The following is a 26,105-nucleotide window of genomic DNA, read 5'->3' as shown; positions in this document are numbered from 1 at the left end:
CATGACAGCAATACCAATTTCGCGAATTAACGAATGTGCTGGACAGGGTCGGAAATAAGCGGGAACGACGGGCGATTCGCGATTTGCAGCGTGAATCGCGCAAACAGTTCTCACATCCCGCATCAAATATCAAGCAGTGCGGGAGGGTCGCGCACGATCACCGGGAAGTCTCCGTGGCAAATTACGGCCTCCACGAAGCAATTTCAGTACCAGTGAAAATAACCTAAAATCCCCACAAATCTCCGACCACATGGTAGCCTTACTTCACACTAAGTCAACTGCATGGAAATCTAACCTTGCCGTTTGTTTTTTCGCTCTAGTTGTGTCGCAAATAAAAAATAAAAATATGTATGTAAACTGCAATCTTCGACCACATGTTAGCCTAACAACCACAATAAGTCAATGGGAAATGTAGCCTAACCATCGGTTTGCCCAAAAAAATGCGTAGCTTAGTTTACAACTTTCAATTTGCTGGAAATCGGCATTTGTTTGGAAGGTATGTGCTATGTCTTATAGAGGGAATGTTATATTTTATATTGGAGTAGTTTCTAGTTGTTATTATTTCTTTACATCAATCTGGTAACATTTTACAGTAATTTTAAACAAGTTACGATGGTACAATTTGCTTTTCAGTTTGATTGGCCTAAGCTTACATTTTCTAATTGAACCTGAATGGAGTTAAATAGGTAACGAATAGGTATGTTTAACTTCCAAGTTCGTAACATTTCTATTTGTTCATAAACGGTATAATACTGAAAATAAGTACAAAATAATGTCGGAATGAAGGCAATATGTAATTAAAATTTACACTTTGGTAAAGATTGAAGATGGATGGTTTGTCTGAGATAATTTTTGAGATGGATATTTTGAGTAACTATTCTTAGCCCATTTCAAGCCATTAACAGGTGACATTCACGTTGAGGTGTTTAGGCCATTCGCTTAGCACAGTGCTGACTAGGTAGGATGTCATATTTCCGTATTTTGGAAATTAAAAAAAAAAAACTTTGTTTCTTTCCGAGAAACTCCAGAGTTAATTTGGTACATACAAAAGGATACCTTAGAGCCTTGTATAACAACGAAGCAAAAGGAAACGGGGGAAAATCACAACAATAATCGTTTCTGTCAAACTTTATTGCCGATTTGGTATAAACGGGATATTTTCTCATTTTCAAATAATCGGAATCGGTATGATTATGAAAAAAATAATCGGTAATCGGTATTTTCTGTTATGCATAATCGTTTGAACACTAGTTTTTAGCACTAAGAATTTAAACTAAATACCTCTTTTTGTAGGTATATGACTTTTTTTCTGTGGATAAATCAGGTAACACTTTTTAACAATTATGTATATGGCTCATATGCACATATTATGGCTCAATTGACAAAGATGACAAACTCACTCTACCTTTGCAATATGCATTCACAAATTGTGAACAAATTGGAAATAATCTTATCTTGACTATACAAATGTTATATGGAAGTGGTTTTGACCTGAAGATGAAAAACTTTCCTTTAGTTTTCTTATATGCAATCAAACTTCACTCACTGCAGTATCCCTTTAACAAAGTTATTTCACAAATGCTCACTTTGATGGCCTTCACCCCACTGATTATAGTAGACATTTCACAAAAGCTTTAAGTGAGGGCCTCTTTCCCGAAATAGCCACATGGCAGTGGTAACATTGAACAAAATAGACATTACAGAATGCCAACTCAGTGTCTATGCCTTTAAAAGCAAGTAGTTTTTGATAACAAAATATACTTCCTAGCCCGCCTTACCTCCATAGACTTCTGATGTTGACGCTAAAAGCAATCGAGCCTTAACCCTTCTGGCTAGACCGAGCATGTTGAGAGTTCCTATGGAACTAGTCTTGATGGTTTTGATGGGGTTATACATGTAGTGAGGAGGTGATGCTGGACATGCAAGATGGTATATCTGGTCAACTGTAGATACAAACAAGTAACAAGTTTGAAAGGAACTTTGTATTTGAATTACATTCTCCAAAATAATACAAAAGGTGTTGATAGAAATGTGTACAGCACAAATTCAGTGTTACCTTTATTTAATGGGGAGCAAATAATAATATAGAATTTCCAAATTATGAATAAAAGAAGGCAATTTATATTCAGTTTATTGTGGAATTAAAGGTATTTATATAATAACAAAGAATCATGCACGAATGTACCAGAGAAAAGCTCAGTTGTAAAGCAACTTTGGTAGGCATTATTCTATAAAATAATGCATTCCAAAGTCAATAAAACTTACAACAAAGAAATCAAATAATGTACTGAGGAGTTGCTTACGGCTGGTCACTGGTTTGATTATGGTTTTTGAAACATTGTGTTTTACAACTGAGCAGGAAATCTTGCCACAGTGTGTCATTTCATTACTTATGAAAGTCAGGTAACAATTTGAGTAATAAAGAAATCATAAGGCAGCTGTGGCAGTATATCATCACTTCCAAGTGTCACAGAGTAACCCTGTAATCTATGTCATTAACAAAGAATAATTATAATAATCATAATCAGAAATATTATTTATAAAATGTGAACATCCGAGTTAACAATCTTCTATGATGTTGAGTACTCAATCATATAAAGATTAATTCAGCTACAGTAAGTAGTTGACATAATACGTGTATTGTTGGGCAACAATACTGAAATACGTACACCCACTTCACTCCAAGTTGATCTCTCTGTGCAATAGAACAAACAAGTACAATCTACAAAATCCTACTATCTTGCACTTTTAGATTTATGCTTTTTAAGAACTCATTTATCAACAGAGCAGCCATTTATATTCAAAATGGGTACTTAGAATATCTGTTATGAACTTTTTAATCCTTTTCAACCTTTCATTCTAAGGAAAAACTTCTAATCCTCCATCTTATTTCTGATTTGTTCATGCTTTCATGATTGTACATTTTACGTCTTTAGTGTATCATTGTAATGTGTCCCATTTATAAATTTGTAATTTATGATGGAATAAAGAAATTGAAATTGACAATGTAAGCAGTATACAAAACCAGAAGACAAAACTGTTAGTGGTTCTAATGCCTAAACTTATTCAGTGTGGTAAGCCTTACATGGGTAATATTCTTGAACTTGTGCACACCAAAATGAAGAGGATTATTATTGACTAATGCAGCCAGCAACATATTAAGGAAGGTACCAGGAATCAGTTAGCATGTTGACAAAGGCTATTTAATCACATAGCATAACCAGAAAGCCTGTCGGCTTTGTGTTTTCTTGCCATACAATTGCTAAATATTCTACATAAGTATGTGACTATTGTAGAGCAAGTGACTTAAATTTGTGTGACAATTAAGTGAGAACCAGAAAAGATCAGAGAATTCCGCTGTTGTGTATCACTCCCTTTTGGATATCAACCACTGGTAAGGATTTCACAGTTTAAAGGTTTTATTCCAATTCCTATGTGAAATATCTATACATACAGTGAATGAATAAAAGCAAATTTTCTATTTTTTATATTGAACATGCAAATCCCTTTAATAATTGTTATAAACTACTGAGCGCTCAACTGACATTGCTTAAACACCCCTCAAATATCTTCACATCCTGGTATAAAAAAGGGCAAATTTTGAGACCAATTGAGAATTTGAGATAACATGTTGACCTCTTGAGAATTTTTTTTTTTTGCACCATTCAAGATAACCTGCTGACCCCTTGATGCTCAGAGAGTGAAACTTATTTGGGCCTGTGGTTAGTGTGTTTAAAGCAATACTACATATCAACTTTCAGTGAAGTTGATTTAATTTCCTGGTTGACTATGTTTTGTTGAAGACTTATAGATCCTCTTTACAAAATTTAATTGAACTGATTCTGACTAAACTAAGTTCACCAAAAGAAAATATTAGTTTCTGAAAATTGACAGGTTTATTTCAGCTATAATTATGTTGAGTTATGATGTTTAAAAGGTTCCCAGACTTTGACATTTTTTTTACCTCTACCAATTTCAATCATGGGGCATGTATCAACCGAGCATGGCTTTGATTCAACTTGTGGTTATTGAGATACCATGTTTACAAGTTATTTTTGACAATTTTCCAATAAGCCCCAACCACCATGAATATTATTGAGATAAAAATAAAAATTGCTATTGCATAAAACATTTACCTATGATGTAATTTGTTACATCACCATACCAAGAAGGAACTAAATCGAAAATAACTTTTGTAGTGTCTATGCTTAAAACTTACTTATATACCACCTCATACTGGAAGCTTATGTATAAAGGTCATATATATGTCAGTGAAGAAACTGGGAACAGAACTTACAAGCTTGGTAGTCAACGAATATCATCTAAATATATCTACTGAAACCCACACTTTTTTATTACTCTTATTAATTGGCAAATCCGGACAGCGCACTCAACATAGTTTGGCGACGAGGATACCAAATTCGTACTGATAAAGCCGTGTTAAAGTTGTTAGATTTAATTTGAACAGACCGCTGTAGTGTTTTGCCGTATACACTAAAGTTCTTGAGTATCTTAAGACATACGCAACGTCCAATATGAAGTATACACACGAGTTAATATTTGTGAACTTAATGATAGCACATATGTGAAGACCTACTATTGAACGATGGCTATGGATGATGTAGGCTTATCATCGTTGAAACAGTTTGACCCACATACTGCAACGTCAAGTGGATGGAGCCAGGGACTTCGCTAGAGGGGTGGGGGTGTCTCACCCCCAATCTTGGTAAAACTGACGATAGTTGGAAAATTTGAGTGCGACAGTCTAATTTTTCCGACTGTTGTTCTCTTATTTTCACATATTCTTGTAATTTGTGAGTGACCTAAAATTTTTGGTCAAAATTGACCTCTAATCAGTCATATTTACCACGTTTTCCTTGTCACATTGGGAAATTGTATCTCGGGATCCTTATACTCCACCATACAAAAACTTTGTATGATTTTGAATACTCTTAAAAAATGCCTAAGTCAGCTTCAATTCAGATAATTTACATATTAACTTTCCTATTAGGTGGGTTAACCCTGTTCCCTAGCTTCAAGTAAGTTCAGGGTTTACAATGTCTCTATCGTATACGATTAAAACACTCAATGCTAATATACGGAAGCTTAAAAGTGCCATCTACATAAGAAAAACTTTGCCCCATAAGTTGACATTCTTTCAGTAAATTGTTAAGATAACAAGATAAAATCTTATCAAAAATCAGAAAAATGTTGGATTGCTCAGTTGCTTTAACTGAGCAATTGAGCAATTTTCTGAAAAATGTTTAATTGTCAACTTATAATCATATCTTGTCAATTGGACATTTCTCTGCAAAATGTTTAATTGACAACTTATCATATCTGGTCAATTGGAAATTTTGTTGCAAAATGTTCAATTGTTCACTTCATTCCATTTGAGCAATTGAACAAACTTACTTAAAAGGCAGCAGTCAGAATTTTATGGCTCCAAAACCCATCCAGTTGGAATTTCAGCCACTACACCCCCCCTCCCCAATCAACAGGCCTTAGCTACGTCCCTGGATGGAGCAAATGGTTAACACTTTTGAACTGTATGTTGTGGGAAAGGAATAAGTGATACGACTCAAAGGAGAGCTTAATTACTGAACTGTGCTGGAACTGATGGTCAGGATATTTATTATAGTTAAGTCGGAGAGGATGGCAGAATTGAAAATAAAAAGAACGAATGTATACGAGCAGTGTATAAATTTAAGAAATTTCAAGTGGTTGTCCCCAGGACAACCAGCTCACCAATTTTTGGTTGTCCTGCTGAAATTTTGGTGGTCCTGCAGTGGAAACATGTAAAGTAGGTTATATGTATTTGGGATGGCCAAAGGAACTCCATTAAGGAGAAGATACATTTCATTCAACTTCATCACTTTATTTACAACATCTTCTAACTAAGAGCCCCATATTGAAGACAGGGAACTTGGCAAATTAGTCTAACACAGTGGACGGAGAAAGAGAGATATATGGAGGGCACATTCAAAGAGAATATCTGAGTTTGTTATGAACTGTTCCCTTGAAAATAAATAAATAACCATGGAATTTTTTGGGGGGTGAAATTACCAATTGTGTACGAAAAGTAAGTTGGTTCACCTTTCAAATTTTACACTTTCGAAAAATTCATGCGAAACTGGCATATCATGCTGAATGCAACTAATGTCATGTAAACAAGGCTCTAGTACACATATTCATGAATAAACCGTAAGATCAAATCTGTTGCAAAGCAGGGGGAAAGAAAGTATTTTCTAGAATTCCAATAATACGCAAAAAATAATATTCTACCATAGTTAAGTGTATAGCAAATAGCCTAATCACCTCATCGGTACGGATAACACGTAACTACAAAAACACAACTAATTGTATTTTGCGAAGTTGACGTTTTATACAAGAACATGGAAACAATATTTAGCATTAAGTGAATCATGCCAAGTGGCCTAAAACACATGTTATTACAAGGTTTACTTTCATAAAGATGGCCATAACTATAGGGGCCTTGATATCGTGCTATGCGTGTATGGTATGCACTGTGCCTCGTGTGTCATGGGGAATAGATTGTTTTGTTCATGCGAAGGAGTCAGTTGGCTTGAGGTGTGTTTTACTACCTAAATGTTACAGGGATATTTTACCTACTTTCTGGAACGTCTAAGATAATATTTCGCATAACTTTACCGATCCTTTACTGACTTACCTAATTAATTCCTTGTCTTTACCCGTTTGTTTCACGGAACATTAACCAGCCGTTTCGAAAGTTTTTGGTTGTCCGCGGAGCAACCAGTAATTCACGATTTGACAAGTATTGGTTGCCCGGCAGGTAATTTGGTCGTCTCAGACGACCGCTAAATTTACACACTGACAAGGCAAAAGAGACACTAAGCAAGTATTTTCATACTCAGACCAATGTTCCCTATGGGAGATTAGGTTTCAGACAAATAGAACAAGGACAAGACAGTATTGAGAATCTTATAAACAAACTTTGACAACAAGCAGTACTATGTGAGTTTTGGAGACAAAGTTGATGAACACAAACAGGACCGTTTTATTTTTTATTCAGCCAGGCTGGATTTCCCCGAGCACCTGGTATTTCCGCAATCCTGGTTCGCAAGGTTCGCAAGGTTTTCCAGCCCTGGGGGTTAACTGGATGCAGACCAGACACGGATCCATTCTGGTGCAATAACGGCATTTCAAGTAAAGGTCATGTATGTCCCAAGCCCTCCCAGGACGGAACATGGAGCAGATAACGCATTTCAGTTGGCTATGTGACTAAAACCCCAAGTTAAGGGTGAACTTCTTAACAAATACTAACAAAAGTGATGGGAGAAACAGGGAAGGTGATATAATCTAGAAAAAGGTAGATTTATGTAGTAGTACCTTAACAATGTCACTAGCCTTGAGGCCTGCAGCTTACACAGGTAACAAGAAATGACCTAATTTAACCACCCCACAAAAAGTGGAGTAAACAAGGGAAACTTGAAGAGAATAAGCTCAAATTTAAGAGAAGGCAAATATGAAACAAAAATATAAGAGAGAAAATACTATTACCGCATATAGCGTGTGTGTGAGAAAAAGGTGGGGGAAACTAGCATAACTAAGGAGTGAAAGTCGCTCCCTAAAATAGCCCCCAAACCCTCCCTATTGCAAGAAAGGATATTTATCTTGCTGCCAGAACTTCTACACTCTCTCTTTACCAGTAGATGGAAAAATCGCCTATGCTAGGTAATCATAAACGGACAAATTCCGATGGAAATCATTCACTCGAAAAATAGAGCTCCAGGCACATTGGATGGTAGAATGAAAAGGAAGGGGGGTGACAGGAGGAGCTGGTAATAGAGGGCACACAGTGTTAAAAGATTACTAGGACATTCTAGGCATGGTAGAACAAGGGTGCTAAGTTTGTGGAGAGACAGGTAAGCAAGGAACGAAGTAAATCCTCATGTCCATCATACTGTACTTGCCTTCTATCATAAGAGGATTAACTACATCATGATTAATCATCTCAAAGTTTGGATGTCCGATCCAATGCTCCACATTTCGCTTTCTTCCTGTAAAGAAGTTGTCCACCACTGTGACCTCATGTCCATCTTCCATCAGCCGATCCACTAAATGCGAACCAACAAAACCAGCCCCTCCAGTAATCTATGAAAGTACAAGACAGAGGCAGACATGAGAGAAACCATTTGTCTCTGACATGCTGTCATGCATCTACTATGTTTGGCAATTCTAGGTTAAGTCTTCCAATTTGTTTCTATAGCCCCTCTCTGTATGACCATCCAAATCTTGGAAAACTGTTGCACCGTATGCAGAGTACTTATTTAACATATACTTGGTCATATAAAATCTTCCAAAACCAATACTCAAGAACCCAGTACCTACCAGGATTCTTTTTCTTTCAATTTCAGGTAATTTTCTAACTTCAGGAAATTTCTTCATCGATCTGTTATGAGAAATGGCTATGATTGTTACATTATGGACACATGGCCTTACAACCAGCAGAAATTCTCTAGATCAATTCAACTGGGCATAGAGTAAATGAGTGGGAGAGGCGGGTGAAAACGATGGTGAGGGAGACAAACAGAAAAGACTTGCAAGAAGGATTTCCATCAAAACCAACAAGTTGTTACAGTCTTTATAGACCCTTCATGAAAGCTTTGAACTGCATTTAGTTTCTATGTGAATGGTCATTAAGTGACAAGATTTGAGAGATGGACCATGAAGAGGATAGATAAGATAAGAAATATATTGCAGGAGATATATGTTGAGGGTCACATCTTAGATTTTGACATAATGTTTAGTACAACTGTGGATAAGGGGAAGGTTTTTTGTTAATTATTTGGGGAGAAAAAATCCATGCCCCAAAGGTTTTCCCCCATAAAACATTGTGAACCATAAGGTTTTGTCATCTGCAGATACGTACATATTACTCCATAGTAATAAACAATATCGAAAAGAGTAAAATGTTCAAATTTATTTCTTATTCCCTCACCTTTTTGGCTTGCAGCAGAATAATCAGTTATTATTGCACCAACTAAAGAAACTAAAGGCCATTTACTTAAAACCTACTACAAGTCTAACAGGTGTGGGTCCTACAATGTCTAAAATATAAAAAAGCTTATAGCAGCTTTCTTAATTTGACACTAAGTTTGTTATCGGTGAATAAACTATTTAGTAACTCAACTCTTGATTGCAAATTTTTTTAAATGAATTACAATTTAATTCATTAATGTCATGTACTGTAGTAGTACGGAATACAGTATATTGAACTAAAAAGCTGTAAGCTCCATTAAGTCACTCATAGCTACTGTAGTCTGCATAATTTTCATACATGCCTAGAGATTTTTACTTCACCAATGGCTCATGCTCAAAGATAAAGAAAAGTTACTTTACAGTTTTTGTACATGACGCTAGTTAAAAGTAATATTTTGGGGGTTTGCATGTTCTCATTCAATTAACAGTTCATATCTACAACATCCCTTCAATTTAGTCTCCCTCAGCTGCTTTACTGATAGTTTCTATGCCACAGAGACTTTGCTCAGTCCCAATATGCATTCAAATCAGAAGGGTCTCATAACAATTATTTTCATCACTGGCAATTTAATTTTTTAATGTGATTCTACATGTGATTTAACATTGATTGAACTTCATTATTTTTTATGGTAATTCCTATACATAACTTAGGAGAGCTTAAACATGATAATCAACTCAAAGGTTTTATGTATAGGCTTGCAGGGGTGTGCCCAGGATTTCCTGAGTGCCGGGTATACTGATCGCTGTCTTGGGGGAGGGGTCTAAGGGAGAGGGGCTGTCCTTCCCTTTGATAAATTTTTTGATTTTTGAAGGTGCTCAGATGCCAAATGCTGGCACTTGTGTACCTTTTTAAGTTTTGCTAACAATTTACATTTTTTTTCTAGTGAAATATATTACATACAGGTACCTGGCAAAAGTTGCATGGTGGGTGATTAAATGTGAATTGAAGCAAATTCTTTACTTACTTGGTCATTAACATTTTTCACTCGTAAAAAAATTTGAATGGTGTCTTAGTTGGATTAATTGCAATCTTTTTTCATCATACTTGGTACACAGTGTAAATGGTTAGTTGACAAGCTGCACATCACAATGCTTCGGCCAACGAAAGATTACTTCCTTGTATAGTAAACAACTGTCCTCTGGCAATTTTGCCAACACATGGGCTAATTATATGTAACTGCAGATCGGTTACTTAAAACAGCTGCAACAGATTGTAATCGGTTGAACTTTTCCCATAATATGAAAACTCAATTAACTAAAAAAATGAATTTTAACTTACAGTTTTTCCAGTTCTTCGATTCTCTTTTGCAAAGGTATGACAACCTGATGGAGGTGAGCACACAAACCTTTAGTACAATCACTATACCAGTTTAAAGTTAAGAGTTATGAAAATAGATCTATTTATTTTCTAGCTTTATTTTCACAGAAAGTCTCCTAACTAGCACTTGATTGTCCCAATCAGACAATTTTCTTACCATGAAATTTCTATTATGTAACACTCTCATTCATCAGCAAACAGTTACACCAACACTAAGTGAATGAACTAGTCTTAATTATTGAAAATACAAGTTCTTGGAAATTTCATTTTATGGACTAAATGTAATTGTATCTGAGCACAGACACATTGTCGATTTCAACTCAAAACCTGCCTCACAACTACATAGTGAAAATATCTCTTTTTTTCATGAGGCACAAATGTGCAAGTTGTAAAGTGGTTTGACCAGGATAAATTCTCTAAGAAACACTGACTAGGAAATAATTACAATTTGTAAAGAGCAAAACTGCTTGAGGGAGAGACCTCAGGATTAAATTATTGTAATCCTTAGATGACTGGTTTTAATATCAATCTAACCAAATTTCAATAAGAGCAATTTCAATGGAAAACCAAACCAGCCCATGCAGTTGTCAGACAGGCAACCAATATATGATTACAGTAAGAGGAATACATCATATCTTCTTTTAAGCATAAATGATCATTTATGTTCTTAGAAGGACCATGTTGTCCAACAACAACAAGCAGACTTCTGAAAACTCAATGATTGCCCAACAGATTATGCTGCAATCTATGTTTGTACACACTTATATGCATCACTAAACTTAAGGATCACAGAAAGAAAACCATTAACGCCCTAATGCTCAATTACTAAAAGTTTGACAAAACAAACAAGTTAGATCAATAGCTTTCTTTCACCTATAATGGCTGGTACCTGGAGCTAGTACACAGGATATGAGAATGCAATTTAAGCTATAACTTCTTTTGTGAGCACTAAAGATTTAGATGACAGGGTATTTGATGATACTGCTGGCCTTGTTAACACATGCTCCACTTTTATGATAGTACCCCAAACAATTAATCCTTTCTCCTAGAAAACTGAATTTGCCAGTGAAATGTGTCATTTTTTACTCTATACTTCAAACACAACCTGATCCTTTGACATGGACAGAGGAAAGAAAAGAAAACAGCCAAGAAAACGAACCTCATTTATAACACTATCCATCCTGTTGAGGTTATCAGTATCTGCCCTGCAGTGATAAGCAGAATAACACCTAGATGAATCATAACAATACAAAAATAGCTGAACTGAAGGTTAGTTATATCCAAGAAAAGATGACCTGAAAAGCAACGAAAAAGTCAAGGCAAGGCAAACAGGAAAAACATACATTTAAAGAAAATGTATGTCATGTATTTCAGACAGTAGTTTTTCATTGACCCTTCCCCCTTAAAACCAGAGTGCAAAAATGGGGAGTAAATTTCACATTTTGGTGAGTAGAATTTTAGACTCGATCGCCAGTTGGTGAGTAGTTTAAAAAAAATTGTCGAGGCATGATGTACACTAAGGCTAACACTTAAAATATTTAATGCAGGATGTTAAAGCAGTATATAATTCATTGCGCTTAGTAAATTTGATATGTTATGGGTTTATATACACAAGATAAAGAACATCTGATCAACAGTACCTCTCTTCTTGTTCAACTGTATCTTCACCTCTCCCTAGTCTTCCAAAAAGAACTGAAATATCAAAGTTTAAGAAAGTTAGAACTTATAAACAAATTAAAGAATTCAACCTTGTTAGACTTTAAATCTATGAGAGGAATAGACTATGACAAAGTAATAGTTAACAAAGTAAACTGAACATAAAACAACATTAGTGAAGGCTGACTTATGTACTTATTTACTTACTCAATCGTACTTAAATAATGGGTGCTTACTTACCCAATCCCAGTCTTGATATGCCTGACATTTATGCATAATTTGGTGGGTGTATGGACGTAATAAACACAGTAATAAGCCAAAATCCAGAGGGGTTTACATTCCCATCACCCTTTTCAAAGCCCAGAGACACAAAGGGCACTATGGTTCCTTGCTTATAGTAGTGGAATATTAAAAGAGTTACACCATCACCCACTGTCATAACATTTATGTACCAGCTCTTAAACAACTAATTTGTAGCCAAACTATGCACCATATCACATATATCCCCAAAATTTGAGTCAGCTTTAATGACCTCACTATATACCCCCCACCCCAACACACACCCAAGTACTCACATATTTGAAAAAACATTAAAATTTCTTTTTATACAATACAAACTGCGAGAGTGTAATGCTGAACACTTTTTGACTGTTTAGATGGGATATATAACAGATAAAAATTCCCTCCACCATGGCTTGATGAGTCTCTCAACTCACAGACTGTGACTGGGTGCAGAAAATTATGTGCACCATGCTTATTCCGACAATCAGGTAAATAGCCACTTAATGCATTCCATTCAAAACATGCACAAAGCATGCCTAGATCATCTCTTTCAGTTTGAAATGTTTATGATCAGGATTTCCCAAAATTGGAAACAGGTTACCCGAGAGACGTAACCCGTCGGGTATCTGGGTACCCAGAAAACCCTTGAGTATTGCGATTTTCAAGAAATTACATATTGGATGCTTTCATAAATGAATTATATTTTCCACTGAAAATGTTTTCATGTTCAAATACGTAGGTGTAAGATAAGGTTTTAAACCTTCCTGAATAGTTTCTATTTGCATTTGTTTCTTTCATTAACTTGTTAATAACTTCATGTTATTAACATCACTACTAACATCGCACTGCTGCCGCTGCTTATGTTTGCTCTACACATCTATTGGATCAGATCAAATAAATATCCAATTTAGCTCTTAGACACTTTTTACTACTACTATCTATTATGCAGGCCCAGGGTTTGCATTAGCCGCGAGATTGCACGATTCGCGCAATTTCATCGCATTTGGAATAAACGTTTAGTTAAAAAGCCACTTGCGATTATTATTTTTTAGTTATCCTGTCTATAATCCATTAGTAACATCTCGTAAAAATCCTTGTCAGTGTTTCCTTCTATGAAATAAACAAATGAATAAATATTAATTGTGAGAATTCTTTCAATTTCTTCCACATGGTAGCCAAACACCACACTAAGTCAATGGGGAAATCTAGCCTAACCATCTGTTTATTCGCTAAAATTGTGACGCAGCTATAAGATATCCCTGGAATACTTTCGTTATTGATGTTATCTTCAACCACATGGTAGCCTAACAACACACTAAGTCAACCATTGATTTCCCAAACAATAACACTTTGCGTAGGATTCAGGTAATAAATTAGGAACCGGGTAGTATCGCGTCGGGCGAGTACCCGGATACCCTGTGCAAACACTAACCTAATCTGATAATATTTGCTCGTTCATATATGGTCGGGGAAAATGGACAAAGTTAAGTGTAGTTCTTTAATTGCTCTGACTTGCAAGGGCGGGTTAAAAAAGACACATATCAGCAGTTTTATTAGTAGCCTAAAGTGCATGTGAACCGGGTAGTATTGCGCTGGGTACCTGGATACCCCCTGCAAACACTAGTTTTGATCATGAGTTTGTGTATGGTTCCAATTTCTTAACTGGATGTTGATCCTAGAACTGTTCATAACTGTACATTTGCGTATATATATGTAATGGTTGGTATTTTATGCAATGTCTATATGCCTAGCAACATTATGTACTGTCATCTTATTTTCATGTTCACATGTACAGTACATTGATATGATACATTACTACCAAGTTTATACTGTAAATTCCATTTTTTTGATTAACATTGTCTTAATCGAAATTTGTCAACAAGAGCCCAAGGGCACTGTGGTTCCTTGCTTGGGGTATATGACAGACAATACACATAATATTATCAAGCAAGATTGGGCTTAAATAGTCCAAGTAATTGTAGTCCTACATGTTCCCATAAAGTAACCAACACTATAGCCAACACTTTTGTGATCACAAAATGCGATCTGATTTTTGATGAAAAGGCACTTTTGAGGTCTAAATATGGCGTCGAAAATGTAAGAAATATAAGAGACCTACAAGCGTGTCAACAGATATGATAAAATTGGTGACCTCAGATGACATGACCTTTAAGTTTCAAAATGTTCCACCACCCCATTCACAACTTGTCCCAAAATATCAACCATGTCACACCTTGGCATTGAGATTTAATTGCATTAAATGTCTAAAAATTAACTTTGAACTTGTATACATAACTTCACACACAAAGGTCACCGGGAGGTCAACCAATTGACATTTTTGATCGGTAAGACCTAAATAGAGCATGACTGTAAAAATACAAACATTTTTTCTTTGCCCATTTTCTCCCCCCAAAATACTACTTTTTTAACATTAGCTGACTTTTGGTGACGTTGGATCACATGACCGTTAATCTTGAAAATATTCCCCTATACCATTTGCAACTTGTCCAAAAAAATCAACCTTGTCACACCTTGGCACTGGGAGTTATTGCATTAAATGTCTGAAAATTCACTTTGACCCCATATAACTTTGCACACGAAGGTCACACGGGGGTCAACCCATTGACATTTATGATCAGAAGGTACCTTTTAACATCTGAAAATAGCATCGAAACTGTAAAAATCCACAAAACACGAAAAGGTCACCAGAGGTCAAATTGAGGTCAAGGGTCACCCAGATGCGGGTCGACAATTGGATAACATTGAAGCAACTCCCAACCCTAACGGACAATTTGTTCTTAAGTTATCGGAAAAATACTAGTTTTTTATCATTAATTGACCTTTGGTGACCTTGTACCACATGACTGTTAAGTTTGAAAATATTCCCCTATACCATTTGCAACTACTCCAAAAATATCAACCTTGTCACGCCTTTCAACTGGGAGATATTGCATTAAATGTCTGAAAATTAACTTTGACCTCATATAACTTCGCACACGAAGGTTACACGGGGGTCAACCCATTGACATTTATGATCAGAAGGTACCTTTGACATCTGAAAATAGCATCGAAACTGTAAAAATCCACAAAACACGTAAAGGTCACCAGAGGTCAAATTGAGGTCAAGGGTCACCCAGATGCGGGTCAACAATTGGATTACATTGAGGCAACTCCTAACCCTAACGGACATTTCGTTTTCAAGTTATTGCAAAAATACTAGTTTTTTATCATTCATTGACCTTTGGTGACCTCGGATCACATGACTGTTAAGTTTGAAAATGTTCCCCTAACCAGTTCACAACTTGTCCCAAAATATCAACCTTGTCGCACATTGGCACTGGGAGTTATTGCAGTTTTAATATTTTCGGTTTTTGGACCATAACTGACCTTTGGTGACCTCTGTGGGCACCAAAAACAATAGGGCACACCTTCTCCATATGGCGAATCTATAGTCCAAGTTTGGCCTCAATCCAACATTCCCTTATTGAGATAGAGCCTACCCAAGCAAGTGTCACAGACGCACACACATACACACATACACACACGCCAACCTGACTGCATAGGTTCCTTTTGCTAAAGCAAGGAACCAAAAAGGAAAACTTGGCCCAAAAAGTGAAGGCCCGGGCCTACAGTGCTACATACTGGCTACGACCCTGTGTACTAAACATTGGCCAATCAAATGTCTGATTTTAAATTGAGGCATGGAACCCTGAGCTTTATTTAAATGATGATTGCTAAATAATAATAAATTAGTTCGATGCATATTACGCTTTACTTTTACAAGCTAAATTTGGCTCAAATATAGTGCAACATCTGCAATGCAATTAGATTTGGCTCTGGGGACTATTTTGGAAAATAAAAAGTTAACAAGAGCCCAAGGGCACTGTGGTTCCTTGCTTGGGGTATATGACAATACACATAATATTATCAAGCAAGATTGGGCTCAAATAGTCCAAGTAATTGTGGTCCTACATGTTCCCATAAAGTAACCAACACTATAGCCAACACTTTTGTGATCACAAAATGTGATCAGATTTTGGATCAAAAGGCACTTTTGAGATGTAAATATGGTGTCGAAAATGTAAGAAATATAAGAGACCTACAAGCGTGTCAACAGATATGATAATATTGGTGACCTCAGATGACATGACCTTTAAGTTTCAAAATGTTCCACCACCCCGTTCACAACTTGTCCCAAAATATCAACCATGTCACACCTTGGCATTGAGATTTAATTGCATTAAATTTAAAAAAATTAACTTTGAACTTGTATACATTATAACGTCACACACAAAGGTCACCCGAAGGTCAACCAATTGACATTTTTGATCGGTGAGACCTAAATAGAGCATGACTGTAAAAATTCAAACATTTTTTATGTGCCCATTTTCTCCCCTTAAAATACTACTTTTTTAACATTAGCTGACCTTTGGTGACGTTGTATCACATGACCGTTAAGTCTGAAAATATTCCCCTATACCATTTGCAACTTGTCCAAAAAAATAAACATTGTCACACCTTGGAACTGGGAGTTATTGCATTAAATGTCTGAAGATTAACTTTGACCTCATATAACTTCGCACACGAAGGTCACATGGGGGTCAACCCATTGACATTTATGATCAGAAGGTACCTTTAACATCTGAAAATAGCATCGAAACTGTAAAAATCCACAAAACACGAAAAGGTCACCAGGAGGTCAAATTGAGGTCAAGGGTCACCCAGATGCGGGTCGACAATTGGATTACATTGAAGCAACTCCCAACCCTAACGAACAATCTGTTCTCAAGTTATCGCAAAAATACTAGTTTTTTATCATTAATTGACCTTTGGTGACCTCGGATCACATGACCCTTAAGTTTGAAAATATTCCCCTATACCATTTGCAACTTGCCTCAAAATATCAACTGTGTAACACCTTGGCACTGGGAGTTATTACACTAAATGTCTGAAAATTAACTTTGACCTCATATAACTTAGCACACGAAGGTCAGACGGGGGTCAACCCATTGACATTTATGATCAGAAGGTACCTTTAACATCTAAAAATAGCATCGAAACTGTAAAAATCCACAAAACACGAAAAGGTCACCAGGAGGTCAAATTGAGGTCAAGGGTCACCCAGATGCGGGTCGACAATTGGATTACATTGAAGCAACTCCCAACCCTAACGAACAATCTGTTCTCAAGTTATCGCAAAAATACTAGTTTTTTATCATTAATTGACCTTTGGTGACCTCGGATCACATGACCCTTAAGTTTGAAAATATTCCCCTATACCATTTGCAACTTGCCTCAAAATATCAACTGTGTAACACCTCAGCACTGGGAGTTATTACACTAAATGTCTGAAAATTAACTTTGACCTCATATAACTTAGCACACGAAGGTCAGACGGGGGTCAACCCATTAACATTTATGATCAGAAGGTACCTTTAACATCTAAAAATAGCATCGAAACTGTAAAAATCCACAAAACACGAAAAGGTCACCAGAGGTCAAACTGAGGTCAAGGGTCATCCAGATGCGGGTCGACAATTGGATTACATTGAAGCAACTCCCAACCCTAACGGACAATCTGTTCTCAAGTTATCGCAAAAATACTAGTTTTTTATCATGAATTGACCTTTGGTGACCTTGTATCACATGACCGTTAAGTTTGAAAATATTCCCCTATACCATTTGCAACTACTCCAAAAATATCAACCTTGTCACAACTTGGAACTGGGAGTTATTGCATTAAATGTCTGAAAATTAACTTTGACCTCATATAACTTCGCACACGAAGGTCACACGGGGGTCAACCAATTGACATTTATGATCAGAAGGTACCTTTAACATCTGAAAATAGCATCGAAACTGTAAAAATCCACAAAACACGAAAAGGTCACCAGAGGTCAAATTGAGGTCAAGGGTCACCCAGATGCGGGTCGACAATTGGATTACATTGAAGCAACTCCCAACCCTAACGGACAATTTGTTCTCAAGTTACCGCAAAAATACTAGTTTTTTATCATTAATTGACCTTTGGTGACCTCGGATCACATGACCCTTAAGTTTGAAAATATTCCCCTATACCATTTGCAACTTGTCTCAAAATATCAACTGTGTAACACCTTGGCACTGGGAGTTATTACACTAAATGTCTGAAAATTAACTTTGACCTCATATAACTTAACATACAAAGGTCACCTTGGGTCAACTTATTGACATTTTTGATTGATGAGACCTAAATTAGAGCATCAAACTATACAAATTCAAACATTTTTTCTTTGCCCATTTTCTGCCCCCAAAATAATAGTTTTTTAACATTAATTGACCTTTGGTGACCTCGGATCACATGACCGTTAAGTTTGAAAATATTCCCCTATACCATTTGCAGCTTGTCCAAAAATATCAACCATGTCACACCTTGGAATTGGGAGTTGTTGCATTATATGTCTGAAAATTAACTTTGACCTCGTACAACTTCGCACACGAAGGTCACACGGGTGTCAACCAATTGACATTTTTGATCGGAAGGTACCTTTGATATCCAAATCTAGCATCAAAACCAAACATTTCCTTTTTTGCTCGTTTCCTCCCAAAATAAGCACATTTTTTCTAATGTGACCTTTGACCTTTTGACCTTGGTTTCACATGTAGTTTAATCTCCTGATTCCAAAAAACAAAACGAAAAGTCTGTACAACCATCTTAACTCCGACCAAAAAACTTTGACCCCATATAACTTCGCACATAAAGGTCACACGGGGTCAACCTATTGACATTTATGATCAGAAGGTACCTTTGACATGTGAAAATAGCATCAAAACTGTAAAAATCCCCAAAAACACGTAAAGGTCAACAGAGGTCAAATTGAGGTCAAGGGTCACCCAGATGCGGGTCGACAATTGGATAACATTGAAGCAACTCCCAACCCTAACGGACATTTCGTTCTCAAGTTATCGCAAAAATACTAGTTTTTTATCATTAATTGACCTTTGGTGACCTCGGATCACATGGCCGTTAAGTTTGAAAATGCTCCCCTGACCAGTTCACACCTTGTCCCAAAATATCAATCTTGTCACACATTGGCACTGGGAGTTATTGCAGTTTTAATATTTTCGGTTTTTGGACCATAACTGACCTTCGGTGACCTTTGTGGGCACCAAAAACAATAGGGCACACCTTCTCCATATGGCGGATCTATAGTCCAAGTTTGGCCTCAATCCAACTTTCCCTTATTGAGATAGAGCGTACCCAAGCAAGTGTCACAGATGCACACACAGACACACACACACACACACACACACACACACACACACACACGCCAACCTGACTACATAGGTTCCTTTTGCTAAAGCAAGGAACCAAAAATGGCCCCCCCCCCCTTTAATGTATTTACGAGCCTTTTTTAAGGTTTAAGGGGGCGCTTTTCCAAAGTCCAATATTCTGTTTAAACAAGAGCCCAAGGGCACTGTGGTTCCTTGCTTGGGGTATATGACAATACACATAATATTATCAAGCAAGATTGGGCTCAAATAGTCCAAGTAATTGTGGTCCTACATGTACGCATAAAGTAACCAACACTATAGCCAACACTTTTGTGATCACAAAATGTGATCGGATTTTGGATCAAAAGGCACTTTTGAGATCTAAATATGGTGTCGAAAATGTAAGAAATATAAGAGACCTACAAGCATGTCAACAGATATGATAACATTAATGACTTCAGATGACATGACCTTTAAGTTTCAAAATGTTCCACCACCCCATTCACAACTTGCCCCAAAATATCAACCATGTCACACCTTGGCATTGAGATTTAATTGCATTAAATTTCAAGAAATTAACTTTGAACTTGTATACATAACTTCACACACAAAGGTCACCCGGAGGTCAACCAATTGACATTTTTGATCGGTGAGACCTAAATAGAGCATGACTGTAAAAATTCAAACATTTTTTCTTTGCCCATTTTCTCCCCCCAAAATACTACTTTTTTAACATTAGCTGACCTTTGGTGACGTTGGACCACATGACCGTTAAGTTTGAAAATATTTCCCTATACCATTTGCAACTACTCGAAAATATCAACCTTGTCACAACTTGGAACTGGGAGTTATTGCATTAAATGTCTGAAAATTAACTTTGACCTTGTATAACTTCGCACACGAAGGTCACATGGGGGTCAACCCATTGACATTTATGATCAGAAGGTACCTTTGACATCTGAAAATAGCATCGAAACTGTAAAAATCCACAAAACACGAAAAGGTCACCAGAGGTCAAAATGAGGTCAAGGGTCACCCAGATGCGGGTCGACAATTGGATTACATTGAAGCAACTCCCAACTCTAACGGACAATTTGTTCTCAAGTTATCGCAAAAATACTAGTTTTTTATCATTAATTGACCTTTGGTGACCTCGGATCACATGACCCTTAAGTTTGAAAATATTCCCCTACACCATTTGCTACTTGTCTCAAAATATCAACTGTGTAACACCTTGGCACTGGGAATTATTATACTAAATGTCTGAAAATTAACTTTGACCTCATATAACTTAACACACAAAGGTCACCTTGGGTCACCTTATCGACATTTTTGATTGATGAGACCTAAATTAGAGCATCAAACTATACAAATTCAAACATTTTTTTTTTGCCCATTTTCTGCCCCCAAAATACTAGTTTATTATCATTAATTGACCTTTGGTGACCTCGGATCACATGACCGTTAAGTTTGAAAATATTTCCTTATACCATTTGCAACTTGTCCAAAAATATCAACCATGTCACACCTTGGCACTGGGAGTTGTTGCATTATATGTCTGAAAATTAACTTTGACCTCGTATAACTTCGCACACGAAGGTCACACAGGTGTCAACCAATTGACATTTTTGATCGGAAGGTACCTTTGATATCCAAATCTAGCATCAAAACCAAACATTTCCTTTTTTGCTTGTTTCCTCCCAAAATAAGCACATTTTTTCTTATGTGACCTTTGACCTTTTGACCTTGGTTTCAGATGTAGTTTAATCTCCTGATTCCAAAAAACAAAACGAAAAGTCTGTACAACCATCCTAACTCCGACCGAAAAACTTTGACCCCATATAACTTCGCACACGAAGGTCACACGGGGTCAACCTATTGACATTTATGATCAGAAGGTACCTTTGACATCTGAAAATAGCATCAAAACTGTAAAAATCCCCAAAAACACGTAAAGGTCACCGGAGGTCAAATTGAGGTCAAGGGTCACCCAGATGCGGGTCGACAATTGGATAACATTGAAGCAACTCCCAACCCTAACGGACAATTTGTTCTCAAGTTATCGCAAAAATACTAGTTTTTTATCATTAATTGACCTTTGGTGACCTCGGATCACATGAGCGTTTAGTTTGAAAATGTTCCCCTAACCAGTTCACAACTTGTCCCAAAATATCAACCTTGTCGCACATTGGCACTGGGAGTTATTGCAGTTTTAATATTTTCGGTTTTTGTACCGTAACTGACCTTTGGTGACCTTTGTGAGCACCAAAAACAATAGGGCACACCTTCTCCATATGGCGGATCTATGGTCCAAGTTTGGCCTCAATCCAACATTCCCTTATTGAGATAGAGCGTACCCAAGCAAGTGTCACAGACACACACACACACACACATACACGCATACACACATACACACACACACACACACACGCCAACCTGACTGCATAGGTTCCTTTTGCTAAAGCAAGGAACCAAAAAAGGTTGTAAGCATTCATCAGGATCAAGTAAGCACAACTACCCTCTTCCTAGTTACTGTAGCTGCGACCGTATAGCAAATTCATTGAAAGTTTAATTGCCAAAATTTGCGATCGTTTAAGCAAATAACGTCAATCCACCGAATATATGACGAAAAACCAATAACCCATCAACTGAAAAAGAAAACACAGGTTTACTTCTACTCAAGGGCGTAGAAACCGGGGGGCTGGGGGGGCGCCATCCCCCCAGTGAAAATATGGACGGGCGGAAGTATCAATCCGTTCCCCCGCTTCGCAAGTCAGAAAACCCTGTTTTCATTTCCAAATGAGAAAAAAATCTCATTTGGAACACCAAATTGCATCTTAGGCCAGGTGAAAATGCAAAATTATTTACAAAATGGAGTGGGTGTTGAAGTGTGCTATATTGCACCAAATTGCATCTGAGGCCACCTGGAAATGCACCCTCTCCCCTTAGACCCCTCCTCCAGGCCGGCCATCAGTCCTCAGCCCACTGAGAGCTCGACATTTATGCTAATTCTGTTAGGGGGAAATTATCGTAAATATTGAAATATCGCGATAACTTTTGAACTATTTATCGTGACGGTAAAAAGCAGATATCGCCCAGCCTTTCCTCCACGCTATGAAAACTAAGCATTGTATCGATCGGTTCACTCCCATTGTGTCGGTGGTGAATAGTGAGCGCGGGGAATTTGCGTTCCTTTATTTGGAGTGCGGGGAAAGCAGTTAAGCTGCGTTTTGCACTGAATCGTGCTCATCTTTACCAAGTTACTTATTGGCGGTACTGTATATGCTACCCTGGTGGCCTGGTCGATTCGGACCAGCGTCTTCTCGTAGTTGTTCGATTATGTTTAGTGTTTTTTGGGGTAATTCGGTGACAGTAACTATTTCCCCGTCACATATCACGCATGAGGCATCTTTTAGGTCTAATCTTCTGTTCAGTTTGTGGTATCTTGCGATCAAATTGTTTTACGGAATCGGCAAGCTGCTTGCATGTTCTGCAGTATATTGTACCATACGTACTTATGGACGCTCCGCCATGTAAACGATGCCTCCATTTGAGTGGAAATTTTGCTAATAAAATAACCCATTTTACTCAATTTTCTGCTTAAAATTGTCATAAAACGGGTTGTTTGCCTTCATGTGTTCTTGTTTTTAGCTAACAGCTTTTCAAACGCTCGAATTTGGAAGTCAAATACAGTACAATTGTCCGCTATCTGTGTATAAACAGTACCTATTTCAGCGTTTGATTTTCGCGGTATACCAAACATGACGTCACATGGTGTTTTCAGACATTCCAGAGGTACATGTCACGTGACTACCCAAAATGCCCATTTTCGTGGTCATTTTTTGATGGGTTATGGTTAAGTTTCGAAGAGTTTTACACATGTTGATAATGGGTATGTTAACTCCCAAATTAATGGAAAAACCTAACAAAATTGCTTTATGCCTCAGGTGATTGACTAGGTCTGTGTAGCCTAACGTAACAGTACTCACCTACAAAGGCAAAATCGATACATTTTAATATTCTGATGGTACTCGTGCAAGGCCCGGCATTTTAAAATCCAAGTGCTTTCATTTGGACAACCAAATTCCTTCAGACAACCAAATATGAAGGCAAGGTTGTCCGAAGGATAAACTTATAAGCTTCTTAAAAGTCAACCCAGGTCTGCGGATTATTTGTGGAATATTTACTACGAATATGCCTAGCCTAGTCGGCCTAATGTTAGGCCTACCAAAAATATAGTTAAGTTGGGAATTGAACGGTCGTTTTTATACTGCAATGTTAAGTCTAGTATTACTACTACTACTATATAGTACTACTACTAGTCCAGGCTACTTTCGAAAATGTAAGATGATAGTACTTACTCAGTATTAACGCTAAAATGACGCTTACAATAAATACGTATCGAAATCGCTTTACTGTTAAGGCCATAGCAGATGATGTTACATTCATAACTGTCTTCTTGTCGGATTATGTTCGAAGTTAGGCTAGTAATACCACGGCTATCATGCACTCGTTTTGATGTTATTACCCAGCACCAACTTTTCTTAGGCTAGACTAGGATTTTACTTTCACTTACAGCTTAGACGTGTGTTTCCGTCAAATGTGTACGGTGAATGTTTAAGCTAGGACGATACAAGGGCAGAGGGTGACAGTGTTACTAGTATGTTACCACCAATCAAAATAGATCTTAAAGAAGGTCTGGGGTTTCAGCCAATCGCTGCCAAGCACCCCTATAGTCAAGATGTCTGCAAGAAGAAGGGCGACTCCAGACCGACTCCAGGCGTGTATAGATAAGATTAAGGAGCATTGATCATACTTTGTATACAGATATGGCGAGGGGTCGATTCGAGTGCTTTGGAAGCGATGAAGAAGTCCGAATATCGAGCAATGTCGCACGCACATGCTTTTTTTCTCCGTTTCGCGTAACTGTGCCGCCTGCGAATTTTTTCCGTAGTACAGTGAGGGGCTCATGAATTATTCATGAATCTTACAGAAATTTCCACCACTTCAAAAGCACTACGACGTTGTCACAGAGTGTTAGTACCAATCAAAATAGATCTCAGAAAAGATTTAGGGTTTCAGCCAATCGCAGGCATTTCCTGGATAAACAACATGTCTGCGCCCTTGTGTAAACTTATGCCGATCCCGGTTTCAGTAGTGTACATGGAATTACGTACTAATAGCCAAGGCCTATACTAGTTACAGTCACTTTATTACGCTGAACAACCAAAGTGAAGGCTTCAGTTCCTATTTTTGATATGAACGCAATGCATGTGTGCCCGGTGACTGTGCTGAGGACTAGCAGGTAAAAGTGGTCGGATTTTCACAAAATAACGTTATTGCGTTACTTGACAAATTGACAATTCGTCCATATGAGTCAGTTACACACTGAGACGTGAGACTGGAGTAGGCTAGGCCCTAATAATTAAATAGGCAAAGGCCTAACGTTTACAGCTCGTATGGCACCTGTACCTATTTATCTGAAAACCAAACTCATGATGAGGGACGTGTTGAAGATTCATGTGGATCTTCCAGGCAGGTAGGTCTAGGCCAGGGTTGTCCAACCTTTTGCAGAGGAGGGCCACATGGAATGATTATGATGAAGGAGGGGGCCGCATGAACCCTAGCCTATGCTCGATTTTTTGCCCGAAGCCCAAGGCAACAAAATGTGAGCACTGCGAGCAGAGCGCACTGATTATACAGTTGTTATTCTGCCGATTCGAAGTAAGCTTTCACATTCATATGGTACGGATTCTAAAGTCAGGCCCTAATGGTACTGATTTATTTTCCGTCCTGATAAAACGGATGAATAAAGTTCAGCCGCCCGCCCCTCCCCCCTCCTCCACTGAGAGAGTGTCACAAAAACTGACCTGTATGCAGTTTTTTGGATGCAGAAGGTTCGGATGATGATTATATAGCTTCAAATTGTTATCAATATATCTGCTCACTAAAATTTCGCACCGTAGATACTCTCTGGCGGGCCGGACGCAGCCTTGAGGCCGGTCCGTAGGTTGGACAACCCTGGTCTAGGCTATATAATGTTTCTTCTCCAGTCCTACATTTGTTCAAACAAGAAGATATTATTCCTACTTCACCATGATATTTCAGAAATATGATAGATTTGAAGACAAACAAAGGTCTGATTGAGATATTGAAATGCAATGGTCTCCAACTGTGTAAACTCATTGAACTTCAATAGGCCTGTACATGTTATGATATTCGTTGTAAATTGATTGTGCCATTAATAACATTGTCTGCAAAAAAAAACATTTTTACAGGTTGCACAAGATTATTCTTCCCCTGATGAAGTCTTTTCAAAATAGGTGGGCTGTGTGGAATGCAATGTATTTTCCATATAGTGGAGACTTACTCCACATCCATGACTTACTCCACATTCATCATATTCATACATTCATCTGCTGATGGTTCTCCAAAGTTTCATTCCCTACAGTATGTGTGGCAATTGTATTGAGGTATGATTTGTTCTTTGACATTCAACTCCAAAATTGGACTTCAGTTTTAAAGTTCCAGGTGCTAGAAACATAGACCAAATTGATTTTTTTCTTTTTGG

The 26,105-nt window shown here is 37.5% G+C and overlaps 1 protein-coding gene across 3 annotated transcripts in view; it reads right to left on the bottom strand.

Moving 5' to 3' along the window:
• LOC139976486 (UDP-glucuronic acid decarboxylase 1-like) overlaps positions 1–24,230 on the bottom strand; it is a 75,368-nt gene extending 51,138 nt beyond the window's left edge. For 2 of the 3 annotated variants that reach the window (XR_011796186.1, XM_071985272.1), the window contains exons 1-7: positions 23,896–24,192; positions 11,983–12,034; positions 11,502–11,571; positions 10,304–10,347; positions 8,374–8,434; positions 7,956–8,136; positions 1,779–1,943 (exon numbers count right to left, since the gene is read on the bottom strand). Coding sequence is in view for 2 of the 3 variants with exons in the window: in XM_071985272.1 (XP_071841373.1) it covers positions 1,779–1,943; positions 7,956–8,136; positions 8,374–8,434; positions 10,304–10,347; positions 11,502–11,571; positions 11,983–12,034; positions 23,896–23,983 (661 nt within the window). In the remaining variant the exon portion in view is untranslated. Of the gene's footprint in view, positions 1–1,778; positions 1,944–7,955; positions 8,137–8,373; positions 8,435–10,303; positions 10,348–11,501; positions 11,572–11,982; positions 12,035–23,895 lie in introns of all 3 variants that reach the window. The other variant, XM_071985273.1, reaches the window with a different exon arrangement.
• Positions 24,231–26,105: the final 1,875 nt, after the last annotated feature.

This window comes from Apostichopus japonicus, chromosome 11 (assembly GCF_037975245.1).
Source record: "Apostichopus japonicus isolate 1M-3 chromosome 11, ASM3797524v1, whole genome shotgun sequence".
Classification (NCBI taxonomy): Eukaryota; Metazoa; Echinodermata; class Holothuroidea; order Aspidochirotida; family Stichopodidae; genus Apostichopus; species Apostichopus japonicus.
This window is presented reverse-complemented; position numbering and strand designations above follow the sequence as displayed.